Consider the following 20,445-nt stretch of genomic DNA (forward strand, 5'->3'; position numbering starts at 1 on the left):
GCCCCAGCCGTGGGTGCCGGCGCAGAGACCCCCCCCCCCCCTCCGTGGGGTGCGGCGTGGGGGTCCCGGGGGTGGTGCTGTGGGGCAGCGGGGGCCGGGGGGAGCCGGGCGGGAGGCTGCGGGGGTGGCGGCACCGCGGGGGGAACCAAGGAGGGGCTGCATCGGCCTGGAGAGCGTCGTGGTGGTGATGATGATGGTGGTGATGATGGGAGAAACCAGCCGGGCGCTCCCGGCGCGGGAGCTCTGCCACTCCCCAGGGCCAGCACCCACCGCTGTTCCACCCCACAGCACAACACCCTGCCACCACAGCCGCGTTTAGGGTTTAACCCAAGGCAGGAGCTGGCGGTGGGGGGCAGCCGGCGCCCCCGGCCACACTTCCAAGGGGGCAGGTGGGGGGATTTAAAGCGTTCCTGCAAGAGCGGTGCCCGCACTGAGGACCGGGAAAGAACAATTCCCGGAGGCAGACGCGGTGTCTGCTGCGGACACATCGCGCAGCCCCGGGCAGCCTCTTGCTGGGCTGCACCGGGAGGGAGCAGGAATTTCCCTGCTCCAATCGAAGTGTTGGCTCAGATGTTTATTTAGAATTTGCCAAAAAAATTCAGCTTTTAACAATCCTGCTGGCGTTACACCCAAGCCACCCGCCCACAGGCTGTCCTGGGGTTACCCGGAGACAAGCAGCTGAGGGCCTGGAAGTGCTTGGGAAAGGACAGGATTAAGCCCACTGCCCACCCCAGGGCTCTAAACCACAACCCTTTGTTGGAGTAAGGAACACCCCATCCTGTCCCCAAAATCTGGCAGCCCAGGTAAGGACTTGGCCCCTCGCCCAAAGCCATCCCAGACCTGTTTTTCCACCACATTTCCTAAAAGGGGAGTAAAGACAATTTTTTGCTTTAAAACCCAAGCACGCTCCCCGAGTCAGCGCTGCCCCCGTTTCCAGGACAGGGTTTGAGCTTCTCGTGGCAGGAGCTGCAGCCAAAGCTGGGAAGCGAGGAGGGGCGAGCCCAGATGGCAGCTCCCCCTCCCCACCAGCACCACCAGTCTGAGCCCACGGGGGACCCCAGGCCCCGGCGGATTTTCCCCTTGATCCGCTCACAGCATGCTCATTCAGGGGAAGCTCTAATTAGGGGGAATTAGTGGGGGCAGTTTGCACAGCACCGGCTGCCCTCTGAGCAAACAGGATTTCACAGGGGTGCCGGGCAGGTTGGGCTAACGTCCATCCTCCTTCGAAGCTGCGGGTCTGCGTGTGTGGAGACCCAAGGGGACGTTTCGGGGAGCTGCCTGCCGTACCCCCTCCTGCTCCCAGTTACTGTCACCTGGCACTGGAGGCCCGATTTCAGCTGCTCGTCCCTGTAGGGGTTGGAAATCCCACCCTGCCACATCTTTGTCTCACCTCGGGGCGGCTCCCGAGCGCACGCTGGCCGAGGGAAGCTGCATCTCCACTAGCAAGGGGAATACTCAACAATAAGACTTGCTGAGCAGGATTCTGGGGAGATTATTTCAGCTGCGGGTGAACAAACCCCCCCCCGCCACTTCTCCGAGGGCTGGGGGAGCAGAAGCTCTGCCAGCCCTCGCTGCTCCGTTCCTGCCCCTCTACGCCCCGGCTGACCCTTCGCAGCAAACCGCGAGAGACTCCAACACCCCACGTGAATAAAACAAACTTTTAATAATGTACAGCAGAAATCGACAGCGTTGTTTTATATTAAACAAAAGATTTCCTATATTACATCGTATTTACATTTGCATACTGAAGAGGTAAAGTGTCTAAGTGGCTATTTTACAGTCCATTTCTAATAAAATATACAAAACCAAACAAAAAGGGGCAGAGAAGTACCAAGAGATCTGTTCTGAAGCCAGCGTACCACTGATTAACCCTGCGCCACGGACGAGAAGCACGAGCTCCGTACCTCTGCCTCTCCCCAACACCACCTGCCCTCGAGTATCTGACGTCTCCCCTCCTCGTTCTGAGCCGCTGCGGCACCGCTCTCATCCTGAACCATCTGTAGTGTTGCATGGGGTTATTTTTCCCCCCACAGCTGCTGCAGCCACCTCTGAGCCGGGCACGTTTCAGAGCCGGGCAGCGATTCCTATGTTTGCTACCAGTCAGCTAAGTAAGCACTGCACCTCCCTGGCACATGTTTGCATGAAAAGTGCTGTATAAATGCTACATAGTCAGCGTTCCCATCTCAGATCCTCCTCGGTTCTGACCATCTCGCGATGGCATCTCTCTACAAACAAGCCTTCTTCCACAATCCTGCTTATAGGGGATAACCTGCCGCCCTGCCCTCACCCCTTCTAACCTTATCCCGTCTGAAACCGCTCCGCTGTCTGCTGTTTGGTTTAGCGCTGAGGCAGATGCATGTGTGGCTACAGTTGGAGGGGTGGGTGAGTGAGTCAGTGCAAGTTACGTAGCTGATTTAGTGTCCTCGAGAAGCAGCCTGCACAGTTAACAGGGACGGGAGACTCGTACTCGGAAACGAGAGCCCGCAGTGCTCACGCGGGAGCGCGCGGCAGACGTACCTACCGGCGTGATGGGCTTTCCTATGGCAGTTTATTTCACAGTCGCTAAGACCTCCTCCCCAGCCCGCCGGGACGGGCCATCGCCGGGGTCCTGTTACAGCAGCTGAAGAGTATCTGTGAAGCGCCCACCACCGCGGTTTCTAAATGCAGAAGGGTTTGGTTAAGGGACGCACGGCACTGGAGACACACGGTAACCTCTGGCTGAGATCCGAGTCAGAACAAATCGGAAAGGGAAGCTGTACATTCACAAAGCGAACACTCCGCGCTGCTCCATGAACCCGCCTGAAAGCCTGCCGGCCCTCCCACGACAGCTCCGCGCCGCCCGACCGCCGAACTCCACGGGAGGATGCGAAATGGCTCCGAACACGATGCAAAAAAACCCCACACTCCTCACATTACACAAAGTCACGGACAAGATAGGGAGTCTGGGGGAAGACGGACACATGGACAGATACACAGACAGCAAGAACAGAGTGTTTAAAAAAAAAAAAGTTAACCCCGGTGGCCGGAGCAGAGATGAAACCTCACCTTACGGAGCAGGCGCAAGGTTTGAGTAGAAACAGTTCCAGTGTAAATCGAGCTGTGTGCATTTGGTTTTTTTTCCTCTTTTTTTTTTTTTTTTTTTGCAGTGATTTCTTTACAAACAAACAGGTCAAGAGGTAATAATTATAGATTGTTTTTCTTCTCTTATAAAGAATTAACAATATTAAAAAAAGTTAAAATCCAGACCCTCCCATAAAACAATAATAATAAAAAATAATAATCAAAACCACTCCAGTTAAAAGTTATGGCTTCAGAGTTATATACCGTAGATACTGACCTACCCACCAAAGCACCGGCACTTCCCCGACTGCCTTTAGTGCTGCGGTCAGCACGACAGACTCAGCCCTCAGCCTCTTCCATTTCTGCTAGGCCCAGCTCTAGACAACAGTCAAACCAACTCTACTTCACCCTGATTCGGCGTTTAATCAAAAGAAAATTCATGCAGTTCCCCCCGCCCCACAAGTTATACACAGCCACTTCCAGATTATGAGATATTTATACATGTATAATAAAAAGGTGGACACCGATTTCCAAACCCGCACCCCGCCGTCAGGCGCTGCCAAGTGCCGAGTGCCTCTCGGGGGGTGCAGAGCCCCGCGGAGCCTGCCCCACGCTGCCCAGCGCGCCTGCGAGGGCGCCTGGGAGGCGGACTCGGGAATCGCGCTCCTACGAGAACGGTCGCCTCGTTCCCCCGCGGCCTTGCTCTCCTTCCCGCCGGGCGCAGCGCCTGCTCTACCTCCGGCATGCATCTCGGCCCCGTGGCATCTCTCCCCGCCAGGTCTCGCCTTCCACCCTACCAAGAATTACAAACCCCAGGGGCTCAAGGCAAAAAAGCCTGGATTCCAGGAGTGAAGCCAGTTCCTCATTTGTTTTTTCTTAAAAATAAAAAATAAAACAAAAAAAAAGGGAGGGGGTGGCAGTGAGGCAACCTGATGGGAAGTTCCTGCAGCCGGCGTACGGGCAGCAAGGCCACAGCACCCATCGGAGAGCTAAGGATCCGGTTTTAAGCAGCCTGTCCAAGCTAGACAATGCTCACTACTCAACAAGGAGAGCACCAGCGCGCACAGCTCAAAAAAAGGACACTCTAGATTTGCACATGCACAGAAAGCACGAACAGAGATGAGCCACCCTACGGGCCGACACCGCACGTCTACGGAAGGAGATGAACAGGCACAGAGGACACGCGCACCTCGCGCATGCATACACCATTGCGCACACTGACAGCCAGTCAGATTGCTGTTTTTTTTTTTGACTCAGAATTTTTTCAAGCTTAAGAAAAAGGAGGGAAATGGTTTCATGAAGCTGATAAACTGTTCAGGCTCAGCCTCTCAGAAGGGAGCACCATTTGTTTTGCAAACGCTTTTTCTGCATTAACGTGCCAGTCCCTGGAAAAATCCTCAGAGTACGGCAAGAAAAACCTTCCCTTTCCCTTCCCACTCCCAGCACCTGGCACCCCGGCCTCAAACACTGCCAACGGGTGCACCGCGCGCACTGAACTTTACAGGGATTTCCATTAAAGAAACAAGAGTTACGATCATGGCTGAGATCCCTCAGGTTAAGTCCCTCTCCAGTCTTCACGCTGTCAGGAGGTGATCATAAAGGTTTCTGATTGTTTCATACCCAAGCAGGGAAGAGAGCAATTCAGTAGGCTCCGTCACCCCACCTAGCAGCCTGTAGGTCACGCTGTCTGGTTGGTAGCAGTAGATTGGGCAGAAACACGAGGTAGGCCTCCATCACACGTCTACTCTAGCACGGCAGCTTTTGTGCAGTTTCCTCCTGCTGGGGCTCAGAGCCTAGATTTTCACATCTTCCTGGACACTGAGCTGTGAGAGGGTTTTCTTAATGCGGAGGGCGGTGAGTCGAGCCGCTCCGTTGGCGTACCAGCACTCTCGCATCATCTTACCCATCACCCGTAGTGCCTAGGCAAGAAACAACGGCAGATGTCAGCGCTCTCCTCTCCCCCGAGCCCGAGTCGGTCTGCCAGGCTGCCGCCGCCTGGACAGACACTGAGCTAGACCTCCTCACCTCCTAAAACTGGAGCTCAGCTTACGGTACTTACTCTTTACTCACCTTATCGAGGAGGAAGGGGATGTGAAGATGAAAGCAGACCTTACCTCATAGCTTTGCCACCAGTTTGGGATATTAGGCCGTAGTTTCTGATCACATACGACCTTCCGCATCTCCTCAATAGAAGGATCGGAGGGTACAAGGTCGTAGTACGGAAGCTGATACTCTTCATGGATACCTGAAAGGCAGAGAAGGGGAAAGGCAGTTCCTGGGAGAATGTTCACTGAAGGCAGACTGATACTCCTTGGACTCTGTGACTCATTGCTGAGATGCGTCAACACTTTGCAGTTATTTAGAACAGAAATGAAGAATCTGGGATTTCAGTTTACAAGAAAAATTCTGGGAAATAAAATGCAGCTGCCCAAACTGGAACAGAGTCAGCGAGCTGCAACCAACACCTCCCAGCACGGAGGCAGGGTCACCGAACCTCGACTGCGCCGGCAGCAGGGCTGCCACGGGCACCACTGCGCTGCACTCCCACCTGCAGCTGGATGTGCCGAGACGCTCGTCTGTACTGATTCGGGGGAAGCAAGTCACCCACCAGATCGGCACCACCACTTCCTTAAAATCCGTCCAAAGGAACAGCAGCCACCAGCCAGAGCATTAACACCCGCTTCCCCACACGGGCCAGTCTTTAACAGCAGTCCCGGGTCACTTCCGTTACCTCGCTCCGTAGCAACACAGACGGACGTACCCTCCTGCAGCCCTGCTCTCTGGGCTCCCCTCAAAGCTCACAAACACCCCATCAACAGACACCACCGAGGCTGGGAAACCCAGGAGCAAGCCGATGGCACGGGCACACGAAGCGTATTACCTCCTGCGTTGCACCTTCGAGCGATCTCCCAGTAGACCAAGCCCAAGGCATAGATATCAGCACATTTAAATGAATCAAAATGCTTCATGTTAATGGTTTCATCCAAGACTTCAGGGGCCATGTATCTGCAGAACAGAAAAGGAACAGTGCGTTCATTTTGAGAGAGGATCCTCCAGAAGACAGGAAATGGAAGGTTCTCCCACACAGCACTTCTCAGCAGACAAACCTCTGCCCTGCACAGCCTTAATCAGACAGAACTGGGCCCTGTGGTTTAACAGGGTGAACAACAGTCAGAAAGAATAGCAAGCTGGGAAAGAGGTAACAACATCCAAAAGCACATCAGGCTCCAGACAGCAGGCCCCAAAAGGCCTCTGAGAATGCCAAGCTCCTGGTGCTGAGTTTAGGTAGCTGGCCTGCACCTCAGCTTGATGGCACCTGGAGACGAAGGTACTGACGCCCCTTCAACATCAATCTGGGCACAACGCTGGCACACTGCGAAACACTAGGAAATGCTCAAGATGGGAGAATTTCACCAGCACTCAACCAGCAGCTCAGGCATTTTGCTAGTCACACTCCGACACCTTTGAATTGCCGGCCAAGAACACCGTTCTCCTACCGTTTGGTTCCGACCCTTTGATTCGGCGCAATGTCAATCGTATCCGTAACCGAATCATGCCGGACGGCCAGACCCAGGTCTGCAATGGCACACGTCCCATTCTTCTTCACCAAAATGTTCTTGGATTTCAAGTCTCTGTGAGCAATCCCAGGCTTTCCTAGCAGAGTAAAATAAAGAGAAGCAGGGGTCAAGGTCTGGTGAAGTCTGTTAGTCAAACTGGCACAGAGGCAGTACCGGATTTCAGGGCGTTAGTTAAACTCTCGGTGTTGCAACACATTTTCCTGTTTGGATACGCTTCAGTGCCGAAGAACAGAGCAGTGCTGGCAGCCTGCGGTATGCAGAGGCTCCACTCACGCTTCCGAGGCACTGCTGATGCAGTAGCACCCAGACGCCTCAAGAGGGACATAAACTCCATCGTCCCAGGCATCAGGCACGATGTCGACGTAAGGAGTTTGTAATTCCGTTGCTGCCCGCGCTAATGTCCCACCCAAGTAGCACCGGTTTTAGGATGGGGATGTGGAATGCTGACCTCACTCCCGGCAGCTAGCACAAGGCTAACCCACTTTGCAGCCAGCCAGAGCAACCAGTCTCTTTCTGGTCAATACCGACCAGATGAATCCGGGCTGACTCAGGCAGCGTTTTCTGCGCAGCACATCAGTCCCGCTCGATGATTCTGCTTCATTCTCCCCTCAGGAATCCCCAGCACCTTTTCAAACTTTGCTCTTACCCTGAGTGCCCACAATCTCCATGTGCAGATGGGCCAGCCCACTAGCAGCGGACAGGGCGAGCTTGATCATCCCCTCGATAGTCACTGTGTATCGATTCAGGTAGTCAAAGAGAGATCCGTGCTCATGGTAGTCAGAGACGAGCCACAGCTGAGTCCACGTTCCATTATCTGCAGCAGGAAAGAGACCGCGCTCAGACAGGCACAACGCAGGGACAGCACACGACCATCGAGCACCTTGCACCCTGTCTTTTTGGTACAGAGGAGAGCTGCTGGGTAAGGCTGCAGCTCAACAGCCAGCCTGGGGGCAAATAAGGTAAAGAACTTCAAGGCAAAACACGACTTTTTAAGGTACAGCTAATGCACCATCGCGCCTCTCAACAATAGCAGCAATTTTACCATCTTTTGGTGAGAAACATTCAAACGTGTAGCTCTTTGAAAAGCACGCTGACAGTTTTCTTTAACCATTTAATTGTAAATCCAAGTGAAGAAATGCAGCTCCCGAGAGCAGACTGCACACTGGTGAAGTCCCAGCTCTCGGGACTGAGGCATTTTTTACCTTTGTTATCTGCAGCAATAAATCCCAGGATGTTCTCATGTCGCAACATAACGGTTTGATATATTTCCGCTTCCCTAAACCAGGAACGCTCCTCACGTGAAGAGAAGATTTTTACAGCTACGTCACCTCCGCGCCACCTGCCACGCCACACTTCCCCGAAGCGGCCTTTACCGATGATCTCCTGAAGGACAATTGTCCGAGCCACAGTCCGTTGGACAAAAAGCGGCAAACCTACGGACCAGAAATCGGAGGAATGAATGCCTGTTGCAGCAAAGGAAACTCCTGAAACCTCAGAGTCTGAAGTAAAGCATCAGACAACCCAGAAAGCTCTGCATTTGATAACAACCAGCAGCCTAAGCGAGACCCGAACAAGCAAACGGTGGTAGCTGCCGCATAGGACGTGCCATTTGGCTGCTTGGGCAGCATCTGCATATCGCTTTGAAGTAGCTTGCAAACCGCCAGCCATTAGGCACAGAGCAGCTGGGGAACTTCTGCTCTATGGCAGATCAAAGTAACTTTAGCCTGAATATGCAAAGAGTGGAACTTGTTGAAGACAGACTCTGCTAAAAAGCAGAAATCCCCCGGAACTTCTCTTAAAGGAGTCCTAACACAGCTGCCACCTCTTAGGTAAGCTACAGAGCTCACCTGCTGGGAGTGTGTTCAGAAGAGATCCCAAAACATTTTATATATAGCAGATGTGGTGCTAAAGGTTTATTCCCTGGTCAAATACCAGGTTGTTACATTCTCCGCCTCCGTGGATTATCCTACGGCTTCCATCTGCTGCAAAATTCTTTTTTTTAACCTAACTGCTTTCATAGTTCAAAGTCATGAATAAAACGATGACTTCCCTATCTACTCTGAGGAGGATTTCTTCTAAGTGCTACAGAAGCGAACGCTGTACCTCCACTTCGGAAGACCCAAGGATTCTTTGGGATGAAATGACCTGTGCAAATGCAGTATTTGCACACTGTAAAATGTTGAGCTGCTGGGATCTTTCCCCTTTTCCTGCCAGCTTTGACGCAGGTGACATCCTGCGTCCTCTTTTGAAAGCCAACAACCCACAGGTTAGCAGCCAATGTCTGTTTCCAACCCAAATCCAGTTCCAGGGCTAAATTTGAAATAGATGTAGCCGTTTGAGTTATCCTCTTGCAGGAGAGGAGGAAAGCTACAGAAATCTGTTTTCACGCAGCAGCAGTTAAGGAGGAGTTGAAGTACTGCTTTTACCTAGGCTAAGCACTGAACACTGACACGGAGCCGTGGCTACAGCATCTACTGCATGACTGAATTTAAAACGTGCCCTCCACATTACCCAGGACAAGGCAACGTGAACAGGCTGACGATGCAACGGCCCCAGCCGCGCAATGCTGTGGCAACCAGGAGCCCAGGACAGACGGCTCCATTGCAAAGACAAGTTCTCATTCGTCATTTCCAGTCATATCCCAATACCTGAGCCAGAGCCAGAGGTGGAGAGATCGTAGACGAGATCTTGCAAGGTCTTATCCTTCGACAGGCACATTTCACAAGAGGGGTCTTCCATGTCCAGCCGCTGACGATTGTGATAGACTCGTTGGTGGTGGTGAAAAACAAAGACTACTATGATCGTGACAACAAACACAAGGAAGACAGGTCCGGCAATCACCGCCACCAGCTCCACAGGACCCCAGCTCGACGGGGGCTCGTTATCTTTCAGGTGTCCTTGAGAGGAAAGGGAGGCAAAAACCAGAGACCTTTAGAAAATTATCACTCCTTCACAAGAGTTCTTTAAGGACTTTCTTCTTGTGTTTTAATTATCCTCTCAGAGCCTGGACAATTTTAGCTTGCTGTGCCAGGGTGGTAGAGGACACAGCAAATAGCGGTGTTAACGTGGGACTGATCGAGTCATCAGGCAGGCAAACTACAGCTAAAACCCCCAAAAGGACATGATGCTTCAACTGTGGGATCAGGGGTTATTGGCACTTGCTATTTAAAAGAGGCTGGAGCCTGTTCTGGGCTGAATTTGCTAGAACAGCCTGCGTTTTACCTGCCAGAGTAAAACCATCGGGTCAGTAAGGACTCATTTCTCCCTCTCTTCCCTCCTCCCTGTAACAACCAGGGAAGACTCGTACCTGAAGACAATAATTTGAGACCAGATAAGACTTCTCCACTACACCCAAGAAAAATGGATACTGCAGCCTTTGTACGACCCACTAAATAACAGCCCAAAACGGAAAGTAAGGAGGTATGAGGAAGTACCGCCTGCCCTCTCTGTCCCAGGAACTAGAAAGAAGCAGACGTTTCCCACACCCTCGCTCAGAGGCAGGGTTGCTTCCTCTTGGTGTACTCAGGATCCGGGCACCTCTCCACCCCACACACTTCACTCTGAAGCTGCTGCCACGCTTCCATACTCATGGCTCATCACTGGAAAGATCTGCAGCCCTAGAAGAAGGAAAGCCACTCTATCCGATAAAAGGCAGCCTACAGCACAACTCAGTGCCGGAAAAGAGATCTGAGCTGTGCCCAGGGAACGCGCACCGTCCTCGGGCCACTGCAGGCACAGAGTATCATGCAGCAGAGATTTATATTCAACTGTAGATGACCATTGCTGCTGCTGCTGCTTTCAGGAGCCTGGGAGGATACCAGCAGCGGGGCTGATACAGTGATACCGAGCTACTGAGTGCAGTAAAACTGCAAAAACCCCCAAACTTTGGAAGCTTCTCCTACCCTAAAGCACAACCTCATCATCTGGTGACATTTTGTCAGCTACAGGGGAGTTCTAGCAACTTCCCATTTTAATTTGAAGTAGTTCCTTATTATTTCCACTTTACAGATCAAGGAAATAAACCTAGTGCTCAGGTTCACACAGCAACCTAAGGGAGGAAATAAAGACAGGGCCAAGAACTCTTATTCCCAAACAGACAGCTTCTCTCCTCCCCACTTCAAACAGACAATTTATTTAGCTCTCTACTCACCACTGGGAACCATTAAATCAATTTTGTTGCAAAAATCGGAGTAGCAGCAGTGAGTATTACGCAGATCTTCTGAACTCAGACAATAGAAGGGTTTCCCAGCAGGAATCAATTTTGCTTCAGGAATGCAGGTCCGAACGTGATGCTTAACACCATCCAGATTGAAGACCGAAACCATGCACGCGCCGTCCGTTTCACAGGTGGAGTTTGCTTGTTTGCAGTCAGAGCACAAACATGTCAAAGCTGCAGAAGTCAAAACAAGACCACCTCCTTAAAACCCAGAGACCAAACGCTCAGACAAGAGAAAACTAACTTTTCAGAGGGAACTGGCCATTCTTAGGCTCAGGAATTAGAGTTTAGGCACAGAACAAGTCACACTCAATATTTCAGACCCACAAGAACCCATGGAAGGGCAAAATGCAACATGGAAGCAGAGGAGCCTTTCCAGGAGACGACTGCCCAGACAGCCTTTTTTCCTGCCCCTGTTGCAACCGCTAACGGAGATGACCCGAGTCATCCCTGCAAACCAGGCTAGATTTTACTGAGATCCACTCCCCACCCAACCTAGGGTCAGAACTCAAATTGAAAAACAGCAATTACTCAAACTGACAGACTCGATTTCACCTGAACTGCCTGTCCAGGCTTCTTCAGCTACACCAAGGACAAGCCGCCCGTTACGGGTTAGTGAGGGACGACCACCCCAGCTCGCGGGAGACAACAAGCAGTTGGCAGATGCCAAAACAAAACCAATTCAAACTGACTACACTAGCCAAGCGTGCTACACCCAACTAGATCAGTCACTTATTTAGTAACTGCTTTCCTGATCCGAGACGCTACCTTGGGTCAAATACATTCCTGGCTTTTTGCCTGCTCGCCGTGAAGATTATTTGGGTAAAGAGCAAAAGGAGAAACTCCAAGGCAGATTCCCACATTTTTCCACCTCCCAGCTGCCACTGTGCTTTTCTCAAGCTGCCTGAAAAACTGTAAGCAAATCCCCAGGCATCGCCATCCTTGGGAACAAAGAGCGAATACAACAATGTCAAGAAGAAGGGTGGGGCTTGTTTAGCAGCACGCAGTATTTTCTGCAGCTTTCATCAGATCTTTCTGCCTCCCCGGGGGGATTCAGAAACATGTACTTACCCGCTGCAGAAATGGTCTTTCAGGTAGAGAGCGTTTGAAGAAGCGTTTTAAAAGATACCAGCGCCACACTTAACTCTCCCCAATCAGATAGCTAAATCTTCTACATCTGCTCGTACCCCCTCAGTCTCAAGACACACACCAAAGTCACTGTCGACACTTGCGTGTGTGTCAGCCACCTTCCTGTGGGGCAAGGGAAATGCCGAGCCCTCAGTCATACCACCTCTGGCAACTAGCAGATCTAAGGAGCGTCAATCAGCATTCAAGGATATTCATGGCACTGGAAGAGCCTCTTGCTCCCAGCCAGCGCACGGTCCAAAGCGGAGCGGAGCATTACGCTGCTGGGGGCACGTTACCTTGAGCTTAACAAAAAACAAGCAGGTCTGATGAACTTCAGGGTACATTTAGGAGAAAGACGCCCATTAGCCCTTATCACCAGCGTCCTAGGTAAATCAGTTAGGCTAATTGCATTACTATTCACTTAATTCTCTCTGGACACTGCACTCTTCATTTCCTAGCTGTTTTGTGAGCTGCCTAACAGCTCCAAGGTGGGCTGCAGTATTTCAGACAGGCTAAATGCAGATGCTGGTGAGTTTTGAACCAGCAGATTCCCAACTGCAGAAGCAGTAAAAAGCCAGTAAACCCCAGAAGAGCTGTTAAGTGAGACATCCTTAAAAAGCATGAGCAAATGCAGCTTATTACTATGTGCTTAGCACAGGCCAAGGAAAAGGGACATAGAAGGGAAAATGGACAGGGAAGACCCCGAGACTGAACGATATTGAAGGGCTGAGAGCACCACACCCATGGATTATGCAGCTTTTAAGGGGAAACTTTATAATGAAAGGAAAAATACCCACTACTAATGATCAACCTGACAAACAGCTCCGAGTACACAGTTTTCCAGCAGTCAGCAGAGCACAGAAAAAACAATTTTTCTGAAAAATACGCACACTTGGGGGAACAAAGGTCGGTTTATAATGGAGTTTTTATGAAAACATGAGAAAGGGAAGAGCAGCCAGGGCACATTCCTACCTTCAAGTACACTTAAAAGGAAATAGTGTTTTAAAGCATCTCCTTTATTACTTTATCAAAACTCAAGGTACAAATTAAAACCATTTAAACCACACACACCTTTCACCGTGCAGGCTCTTTTCAACTTGATTTAGATACAGCAAAACTGAACTTTGTTCCTGTTAGACTAATTTCTAAGGTCTCAAGCCCAAGATTTAGACTATGGCAGTTTCACTTCCAGAAGCTCAGAAGTAAACAAAACACTTCAACACACTAATAAAACTGGTTTTGTAAACTTCTTACTGAAGTGTCTGGCCTGAAACTAAGCATCCTTTTCAGAAGAAAAGCAGAGGAGCTGGTTGTATCTGCTCAGTTTCATTTCTAGAGTTAAAACAAAAAAGAAATCACTTTACCTGCAAGGTATGATACCAGAGCCCCAGTGCACAGGGACAGAGTAAGATCCTTATCTGCTCCGTGCAGAAAGCAGAAGTTTCCTGCTAAGGAGGGGTATGCCCCACCGAGCTCGGCCTCGTTTCACCTCCCGGTGGTGTCAGCTGATGCTCCCCCTTTGAGACAACTGCTCTTTTTTAAGAGCAATTCCTACAGTTCGCATCTCAAACCCCCTACCTAAGGAGAGCTGTGTGAACAAAGAAAACTAAGCCTTTGGCACACCTATGTACTTCTGCTACACCTTTCATGAGAGACCCTCGAGGGGCTTTCTAGATACTCTAGCCCATAACCTCTGGGCTGCAGGTAGGCACTCAAAATTTAGGACGGATGGTCAGATCCCTGGGTAGAAGCTGAAGTCCAGCTCCAGCCTCCCTCGAGCAGCCAGGAGTTGACTCTGCCTTTAATTTTATTATGAAAAAACCCAGAATATATATCTACCATCGCTACAGCCGTATCTTCCCTAAGCATCACCTACCGCCGGCTGCCAGTGCTGCAGCGAGAAGGGCCCCGCTCCCGCAGGCACCGGCTGTGCCAGGGAGGAAAGGCCTGTCTGCGCCGGGGCTCGCTGGGAACCGGGAAGCTTCCGGCACACAGGAGAATTACAGGGCAACCTGCGTGGGTCCAGCATTTCAAGTCTGATTAACCAGAGGGGAAAGTTCTTCTCATATCAGTAACACCAGAAGCTAGGAAAAAATCAACCTTTCCTTCCCCTTGGGTGGGGGTCAGAAAACGGACAGGTACACAGAGCTCCCCGCCGGGCATCTCCTGGGTGTTCCCGAGAGCAGCCGGGGACGTCTGGGCAAAGCAAATGGAGACAGGAGTGAAGAAAAGCATTTTTCATGCCAACAGCATTCTTTTTATTTGGGAAGAAAAGCTCCTATTAAGCAAAACATATAATCTACTTAATAAAAGAAACTGACTGGGCTGAAGAAAATAGATGGGGCAAAGGAAAACAAAAGAGCAGTTCACGCAGCCGGGGCAGCGAGTTCCCCTCTCACAGAACGCCTGGGGATGAGTCTGCGCAGAAGGTGCTACAGAGTTGGCAGCAGAGCCTGCCCTATCTGCTCAGCACACTCCTCCTGACATTCTGCTCAGAGACAAACCCGACCCTTTAAAGAAGCTGTTTAAACAAGCCTAACATTAAGCTGCAGATTCTCAGAATGAAAGCTTTTTTCTCACTCGGGAGATGGATCAGGTCGGTATTTATACCGAAGCAAAACCCTCACTGCGACTGAATCCAAGGCAGAGCGCAGGTGGTCGTGACATCAATCGCAGGAGCGAGCCAGCCCGGTGCCGGTCCTCACCGCTCTTCCTACAAACCGGAGCGGCCAGTCGGCACTGCCAAAAAACCTCCTTGTTCTTGTTCCTCAACTAACGCAGCCCAGGGCTCTGCCGCTGGGCCGGCTCGTCCTTCAGGTGACCACCCTGGGCCCAAGAGGCGCTTCTGCTCCCTGCGAGGTGCCCAGCGAGGTTTACGGGTTACAGGTGGCAGCAGGATTGCTCCCGGCAGGGACCGGGAGGTATTGGTATCCCTCTGCGTTAACTACAGCAGAGAGGAAAACACAAGAAGGCCCTCTTCTACCAAATTTCCCTGTTAAAGGTGACCCATATTTACAAAATGAATCCAAACAAACAGGTGGGGGTCTGGGGATTAGGGCTCTACGCTCCAGGGAGGCTAAAATGTTAAGATCCGACAGTCAAAGAACATTTCCTTTTTTTCAGCAACTATCTGAGCTCATTTTGCACATATTTATTCTCACACAGGATTGTATGTGTCAAGATGTCTCTGTAGCTAGACAGGGGAAAGTTTCACAGCAAAATCTCATGTAATGGTGTTAACCACCTTTTGGAATACATTTTCCAAAAATCTCCTGAAGCTGTGCTATGCAGGATGGCATTTTCTCAGGGCTACATGCTACCTGATCAAGATGTATTAAGATAATTAACCCGAAGATGATCATAGGTAAAATTGCCAATAACCACCCACGTATTTACCAGATAAACAGATTTTTGCAGAGATTGTAAGCTGCTGTTCTTTTTCAACAGTTTGAATCGAGGCTGGAAGAACAATGATTCCCCTGACTCGTGAGCCTTTATAAAGCTCTGGAACAGGAGCTGCAATTTATTATGTCTCTGTACAGCACCTAACTTAATGAGACCCAATCTGGTAGTGATGTTTTAATGCTGCAGCAGCATAATGTTAGCAAGAGAAATGGAAAACAATTGGGTTTGTACCTCTGCTGTTTCTTTAGATGGTATAATGAAGATGGACATGTGTAAACATGCTTGGAAGAAACACACACCTTTCTGTGTCTCCCTATATGCTGTGCCGACATAAAGAAAGAATAACCTTTATCACAGAGCGTTTTGCCCAAGAGCGGCTTAGGAACAAAATCCATTCCCTTGCGGCAAGGGAGCAGAGGTCTGTTCCGGAGTCCCTTTGTGCTCCCACTCCAAGAACAGTGCTTCAAGGAAATAACCAGGGCTTCGTGTTCAAAAGGCAGGGATGAGGACGCTCAAAGCAATCTGATGACGACTTTAAAAACAAAGATTTACCTTCCATTACATTCACCTCGATTCTTCTGCTGCCTGGCGTCAACAACTGGGATCCCCGCATCCCTCTCTAGGATACGTCCGAGTCCAAAACGCCCGCCCTGTACAGCGCACCAGCATCTTCTCCAAGCCCCAGAGCCCGTCTCCAAAACCAAGCGCAAGGCCAGCTCTGGATGCGCTGGTTCTGGACACTCACGGTGCCCCGGTTTCCTTACAGAGGAGCTCGAGGTGAGCGCAATTTGCTCTTCTGTAGCTGGAGTACTGCCACCTCGAATATCCTTCCTACATCTTGCCGCCCCATCAACTTCTCCTCCTGCTTTCGTATCTCAACATCTCTCTTGCTTCTTGCTGGTGCTTATGAAATCTACTGACCCACTGTTGCTAAATGAGAGAGAGTTAAAATTAGCTGCAAAGTACTATGAAAAAAGCACTTTCACGCAAGTCATCCAGAAACTAAAAATTGTACTAGGATATTTAAAGTTGGAAACAAGAGTCCCAACTTTCTCAAGCTGGCTGCCGTCCCCTGGCACAGGTTGAACCTGCCATGAACACATCATGGCTGACTAGAGAACATGCACTAAATGGGAAACAAAAAAAGGCAGGAAGAACGTGCTCTCATCTTTAAAGTGAAGAACTTTCCCTGCATCTACTCAAGTAACACAAAAGGAGAGCTTCAAAATGAATTTTAAATAAGTGAATTGACAGGAGTCTCATCATTAATAGGTTAATTAGAAGAAGCCTTGACATTTCTGCTGCTGTTGCTCTTCAACTCAGAAAACAGACATATGGCTCCGAACTCCCTCTCCAGGCTCTGGTCTGAAACCTATTTTGTGTTTTAACTTGTTAGGAAACCAGTTTAGGAGCCACCCATACCATACCAGGACTGTGGAATAGAGTCCTGCAAAGCAGCCACACAGCAAGGCAGATGCACAGGTCATTATTGATGGCTTTCAAGACTTAAAACCGATTCTGTGCGTTCTCAGGCAATTGGTACACGCTTTTTCATAGTCTAAATAACAAGTTGTTTAATGTGCAGTCTATACTCCGATACCCAGCAGTCCGCAGGTTACTTTCAAAAAGCCCACAGAAAACAGCAAGCGCTTGAAGCCCTTCCCGCTTGGGTTTCTATGTGCAGTGAAGTCTGCTTTTATGATGAATAAATATATATATGGGTCCACAAGCAACGAGAAGGGAGACTGGAAAGCCAGTGGCTTAAATAATGAGGACAAGGGAGGTCCCCCACCCCATACGGCCGCTCACACATGAGGGTCTGACTCCACAAGCTCAGCACCAGAGGATGTTTCATCCCCGTAACACCATCGCAGCTTTCTCCCTCGAGACGAGCAATTCCTTCTCGGTCTGCTCAGATAACCGTGCTGGCTGCACAGTGGAGAACATATTTCCACTGGTCAACACCCAGTGAACTTTGCTTGCTGTTAAGAGAATTGACGTTTTACTTCACTTCTTTCGCAATAGTGATTTCCGGAGCATCCACTACTGGCAGCGGACGCTGTACCCAGGGAAAAAAAAATCCGAGCTGTCTGGCCAAGGAGTTGAAGGAGTTCAAGAATGCTTGTTGGACACTGTTTTTAATTTCCAGTTAGAGGAGTCTTTCTTGGAAAGTTGTAAGATGTAACTTATGGACCACGCGGAGTTTGCCTGATTTAACCGGGTAAATATTTTAAGCAGGTGTTAATAATAAAATCTGCCGGCCCAAGATTGCTCCCCACAGTATTCTTTTGCTTTATTTCAAGCAGGCAAACAAAGCCTACCTACAACCACCCTGTAACCATCGCTGCAGAGGCACCTTTTTTTTACTCCCCGTTTCCTTTTTTTAAAGCAAGGAGTGTGGAGGGGTGCTTTCAACTCTGTTTACCAACGCACACAGAGGTTCACAGCTCCCAAGCACCGCAGAAATCAGGATGCTTTTCCAACCTAGCCTGAAATAAGCAGCTGTTAAGACCTCCTGTATAAAGCACAATAGTAAGGGCAGCCCTTGCTGGCTGAGGAGGCACACCGAACGTGCATCATGGCTGCCCAAGCAGCAAACAATTCACAGGGTTAGAGCCCCTATTCCCTGCCAACCTGCTCCCAGCTCCACAAACGTGGCTCCCTCACGCCCTTGAAGCCAGGCTGAGCTCACACCTTTTACCGGACAGCACGAACAAAAACATGCAGCACGTACCGAGCGGAAACAATAGCCTGCCTTACAGAGCCCAATATCAAAGGCACTGATAGTCGTCCGAGTTTCCAGGAGATACGCACAGTCAATTGGCCCTTTCCTGTTTATTTATTATTATATTTTTAAAATAAACACCAGCTGTATATAAAATCCAGAGTGGAAGTCTGACCCTACGTGCGATGAGTCTCATTTGAGCCTGCTTTGCCATTTATCTCAGAAAAGCTGAAACACCTTCCTAAGGCTGGATTTTACTTTAGGTTAAAACAAAGCCCAGCCGCTCTCCCCTAAAGCACATTTGTATTACCAGATTGAACAGGACTTGTAAATACACCCCTAACCTACTGCCCTAGTGGGGTTTAAAGCCATTTTCTGCAGCTAACAAGTCCAGATCTGCACACACACAGTTATTACCTCCTGACAGTCGGTTGGTAATACCTAACACGAACGGTGAGAGGATTGGGGAGGAGAAAAATGTTTCAGTGCGGTTCTTGTTGGAACAGGTACCTGCATTACACAAGCAGCGATCGCCCCCGACAGCCACAGAGAGACGGACCCAGCGGCAAAGCCTGGGACACTGGAAAGGCCACCGCCACTGGCCTGTCCTCTGCTCCTGCCAAGAGGTGCTCAGGGATGCTTCGGCCCCATCCAGCTCTGGGGAAAAGGGCCAGTCTCTTTAAAAGCATGGGGCTGATACCTCTCGCTCTTCCCTCAGGAAGCGGCAGCGGTTGCACCCCCCAAGGTAAAGAAAAAGGATCGCCACAGAGCAAACAACGGAAACAAAAGAGTTTTCCCTCGCTCACCACCCTCCAAACAAATATTTACAGTTGGTACAATCCAGAGGCACAGGGTTTAGAAAGGTTCCTTTAAAAGAAAAACACAACCCACAGATTCCGAGAGGCTATATTCTAAGCGCACATTGCGATCTCTGGTGCATGGGGGGCTGCTGAAGCCCCCCCCTCAGCCGGGTCAACAGGCTGATGGGAAGAGGCCACAAACTCCTGTGGCCTGATCGAGGCTCAGCAACAACATGGTGGCACTTCCCACCCCAGGGCCGATCCACCCTCCCAGCGCCTGCCCCACGCCGAGCCCCCGCTTCCCAGGGCTGCAAAGTGCCCCCACGGACCCATGCGCCCAGGCCCCCAACACACACAGACCCCTCCAGTTCTTCCCCACTCTGGGAAAAGCCCATAAATTCCAGTTTCCTTCGTAATCTCCTGAAGACAGGCTGGAAGACTCCCAGTTCTCTTCCCAGCCAAAGCCAAGAGAAGCCTGTCCCTCCTCGGAGCACCCCGGCCACCGCAGGTCTCCCCCGCGCACCGGGGAGGTCCCACTCCCCGGCCCCCATCCCCAGTTGCTGCTGCCCCAACCGTCCCGTCTGAGGAGGGTATGCCCCCCCCCAACAAGCTCAGGGTCCCCTTCACACCACGCACCCCACCAATGGCCCCCCCCCCCGTGAGCATCCCCCCGCCCCGGGGGCTCGGTGGTACCCAACACACCGGGGGCCCAACCCCGCACCCAGCCCTCGGTGCCTCCAGAGACCCCCCCCGCCCACTTCCCAGGGCCCCCAACCCCACGGATCCCCCCCTATTCCTTCTCCCCACCCTGAAACACCTGCCTGCGTCCCCCAGGCCCCCCCCGCCCATAGCCTCCCCTGCCCACAGCCCCGCCCCAGCCCCCTCAGGGCTCTCCCCGTAGCCTAGAGAAAACCTCCAGGCCCCCAAACACCCTCGCACCCCCTTCCCTCCCCTGATCCCCCCTGAAATCTCACCCCCATCCCCAACCCCCCCCCTCACCTGCCCCCCGGCCTCCCCCACCCACAGGATCGGGCTCGTCCCTGACCCCCCCCGCCCAGCTCCCCTCAATCCCCCGCATCGCCACCCCTCTCCGGTTCTCCTCATCGATCCCCGGTTCCCCTCACGATTCCACCCCCGGTTCCCCTCAGCACCCCCACCCCGGTTCCCTCTCCCCGGTTCCCCTCACGGCGCCGGGCGGGGGCGGGGCGGCGCGCCGCCATGTTGTGCCCGGTGCGGGCCGGACCCGGGCACCGCCACTCACCGTGGGCCCCGCCGAACGCCCCGGCCAGGAGCAGGACGAGCAGGAGGGTGGCGGCGGCGGGCGGCGGCGGCGGCAGACGGGCGCAGGGCGGCAGCGGCGGCGGAGGGGGGGCGGCCATGGCGAGCGCCGCGGCCTCGGTGCCGAGCGGCCGCCAGCGCCTGCGGGAGGGGCGAGCGCCGGCGCGCGGCCTGGGGGCGGGGCAAGCCTTAAAGGGGACGGCCCACCCCGCGCGTCTTAAAGGGGAGTGTCCGCCAGGCGCGGATCGGCGGACA

At 51.7% G+C, this 20,445-nt stretch overlaps 1 protein-coding gene across 1 annotated transcript; it reads right to left on the bottom strand.

The window, feature by feature from the left end:
• Positions 1–1,644: 1,644 nt before the first annotated feature.
• Positions 1,645–20,357, bottom strand: ACVR1B (activin A receptor type 1B). The gene is made up of 9 exons (XM_064474221.1): positions 20,174–20,357; positions 10,789–11,028; positions 9,287–9,535; positions 7,841–8,071; positions 7,285–7,452; positions 6,558–6,714; positions 5,942–6,066; positions 5,175–5,305; positions 1,645–4,979 (listed from the first exon to the last, which is right to left on the bottom strand). The coding sequence occupies exons 1-9, from the start codon at positions 20,289–20,291 to the stop codon at positions 4,854–4,856; spliced, it is 1,545 nt and encodes a 514-aa protein (XP_064330291.1). The 5' UTR covers positions 20,292–20,357; the 3' UTR covers positions 1,645–4,853.
• Positions 20,358–20,445: the final 88 nt, after the last annotated feature.

This window comes from Phalacrocorax carbo, chromosome 27 (assembly GCF_963921805.1).
Source record: "Phalacrocorax carbo chromosome 27, bPhaCar2.1, whole genome shotgun sequence".
In the NCBI taxonomy this organism is placed as follows: Eukaryota; Metazoa; Chordata; class Aves; order Suliformes; family Phalacrocoracidae; genus Phalacrocorax; species Phalacrocorax carbo.

Excerpts from the sequence above, each read along its gene's own strand:
- ACVR1B (XM_064474221.1), bottom strand. The coding sequence starts at position 20,291 with ATGGCCGCCCCCCCTCCGCCGCCGCTGCCGCCCTGCGCCCGTCTGCCG. Across the intron at positions 9,536-10,788 it reads TGATTTAATGGTTCCCAGTG|GACACCTGAAAGATAACGAG; the intron begins GTGAGTAGAGAG and ends TTTCCTCTCAAG. Across the intron at positions 8,072-9,286 it reads CACCTCTGGCTCTGGCTCAG|GTTTGCCGCTTTTTGTCCAA; the intron begins GTATTGGGATAT and ends TCTGGTCCGTAG.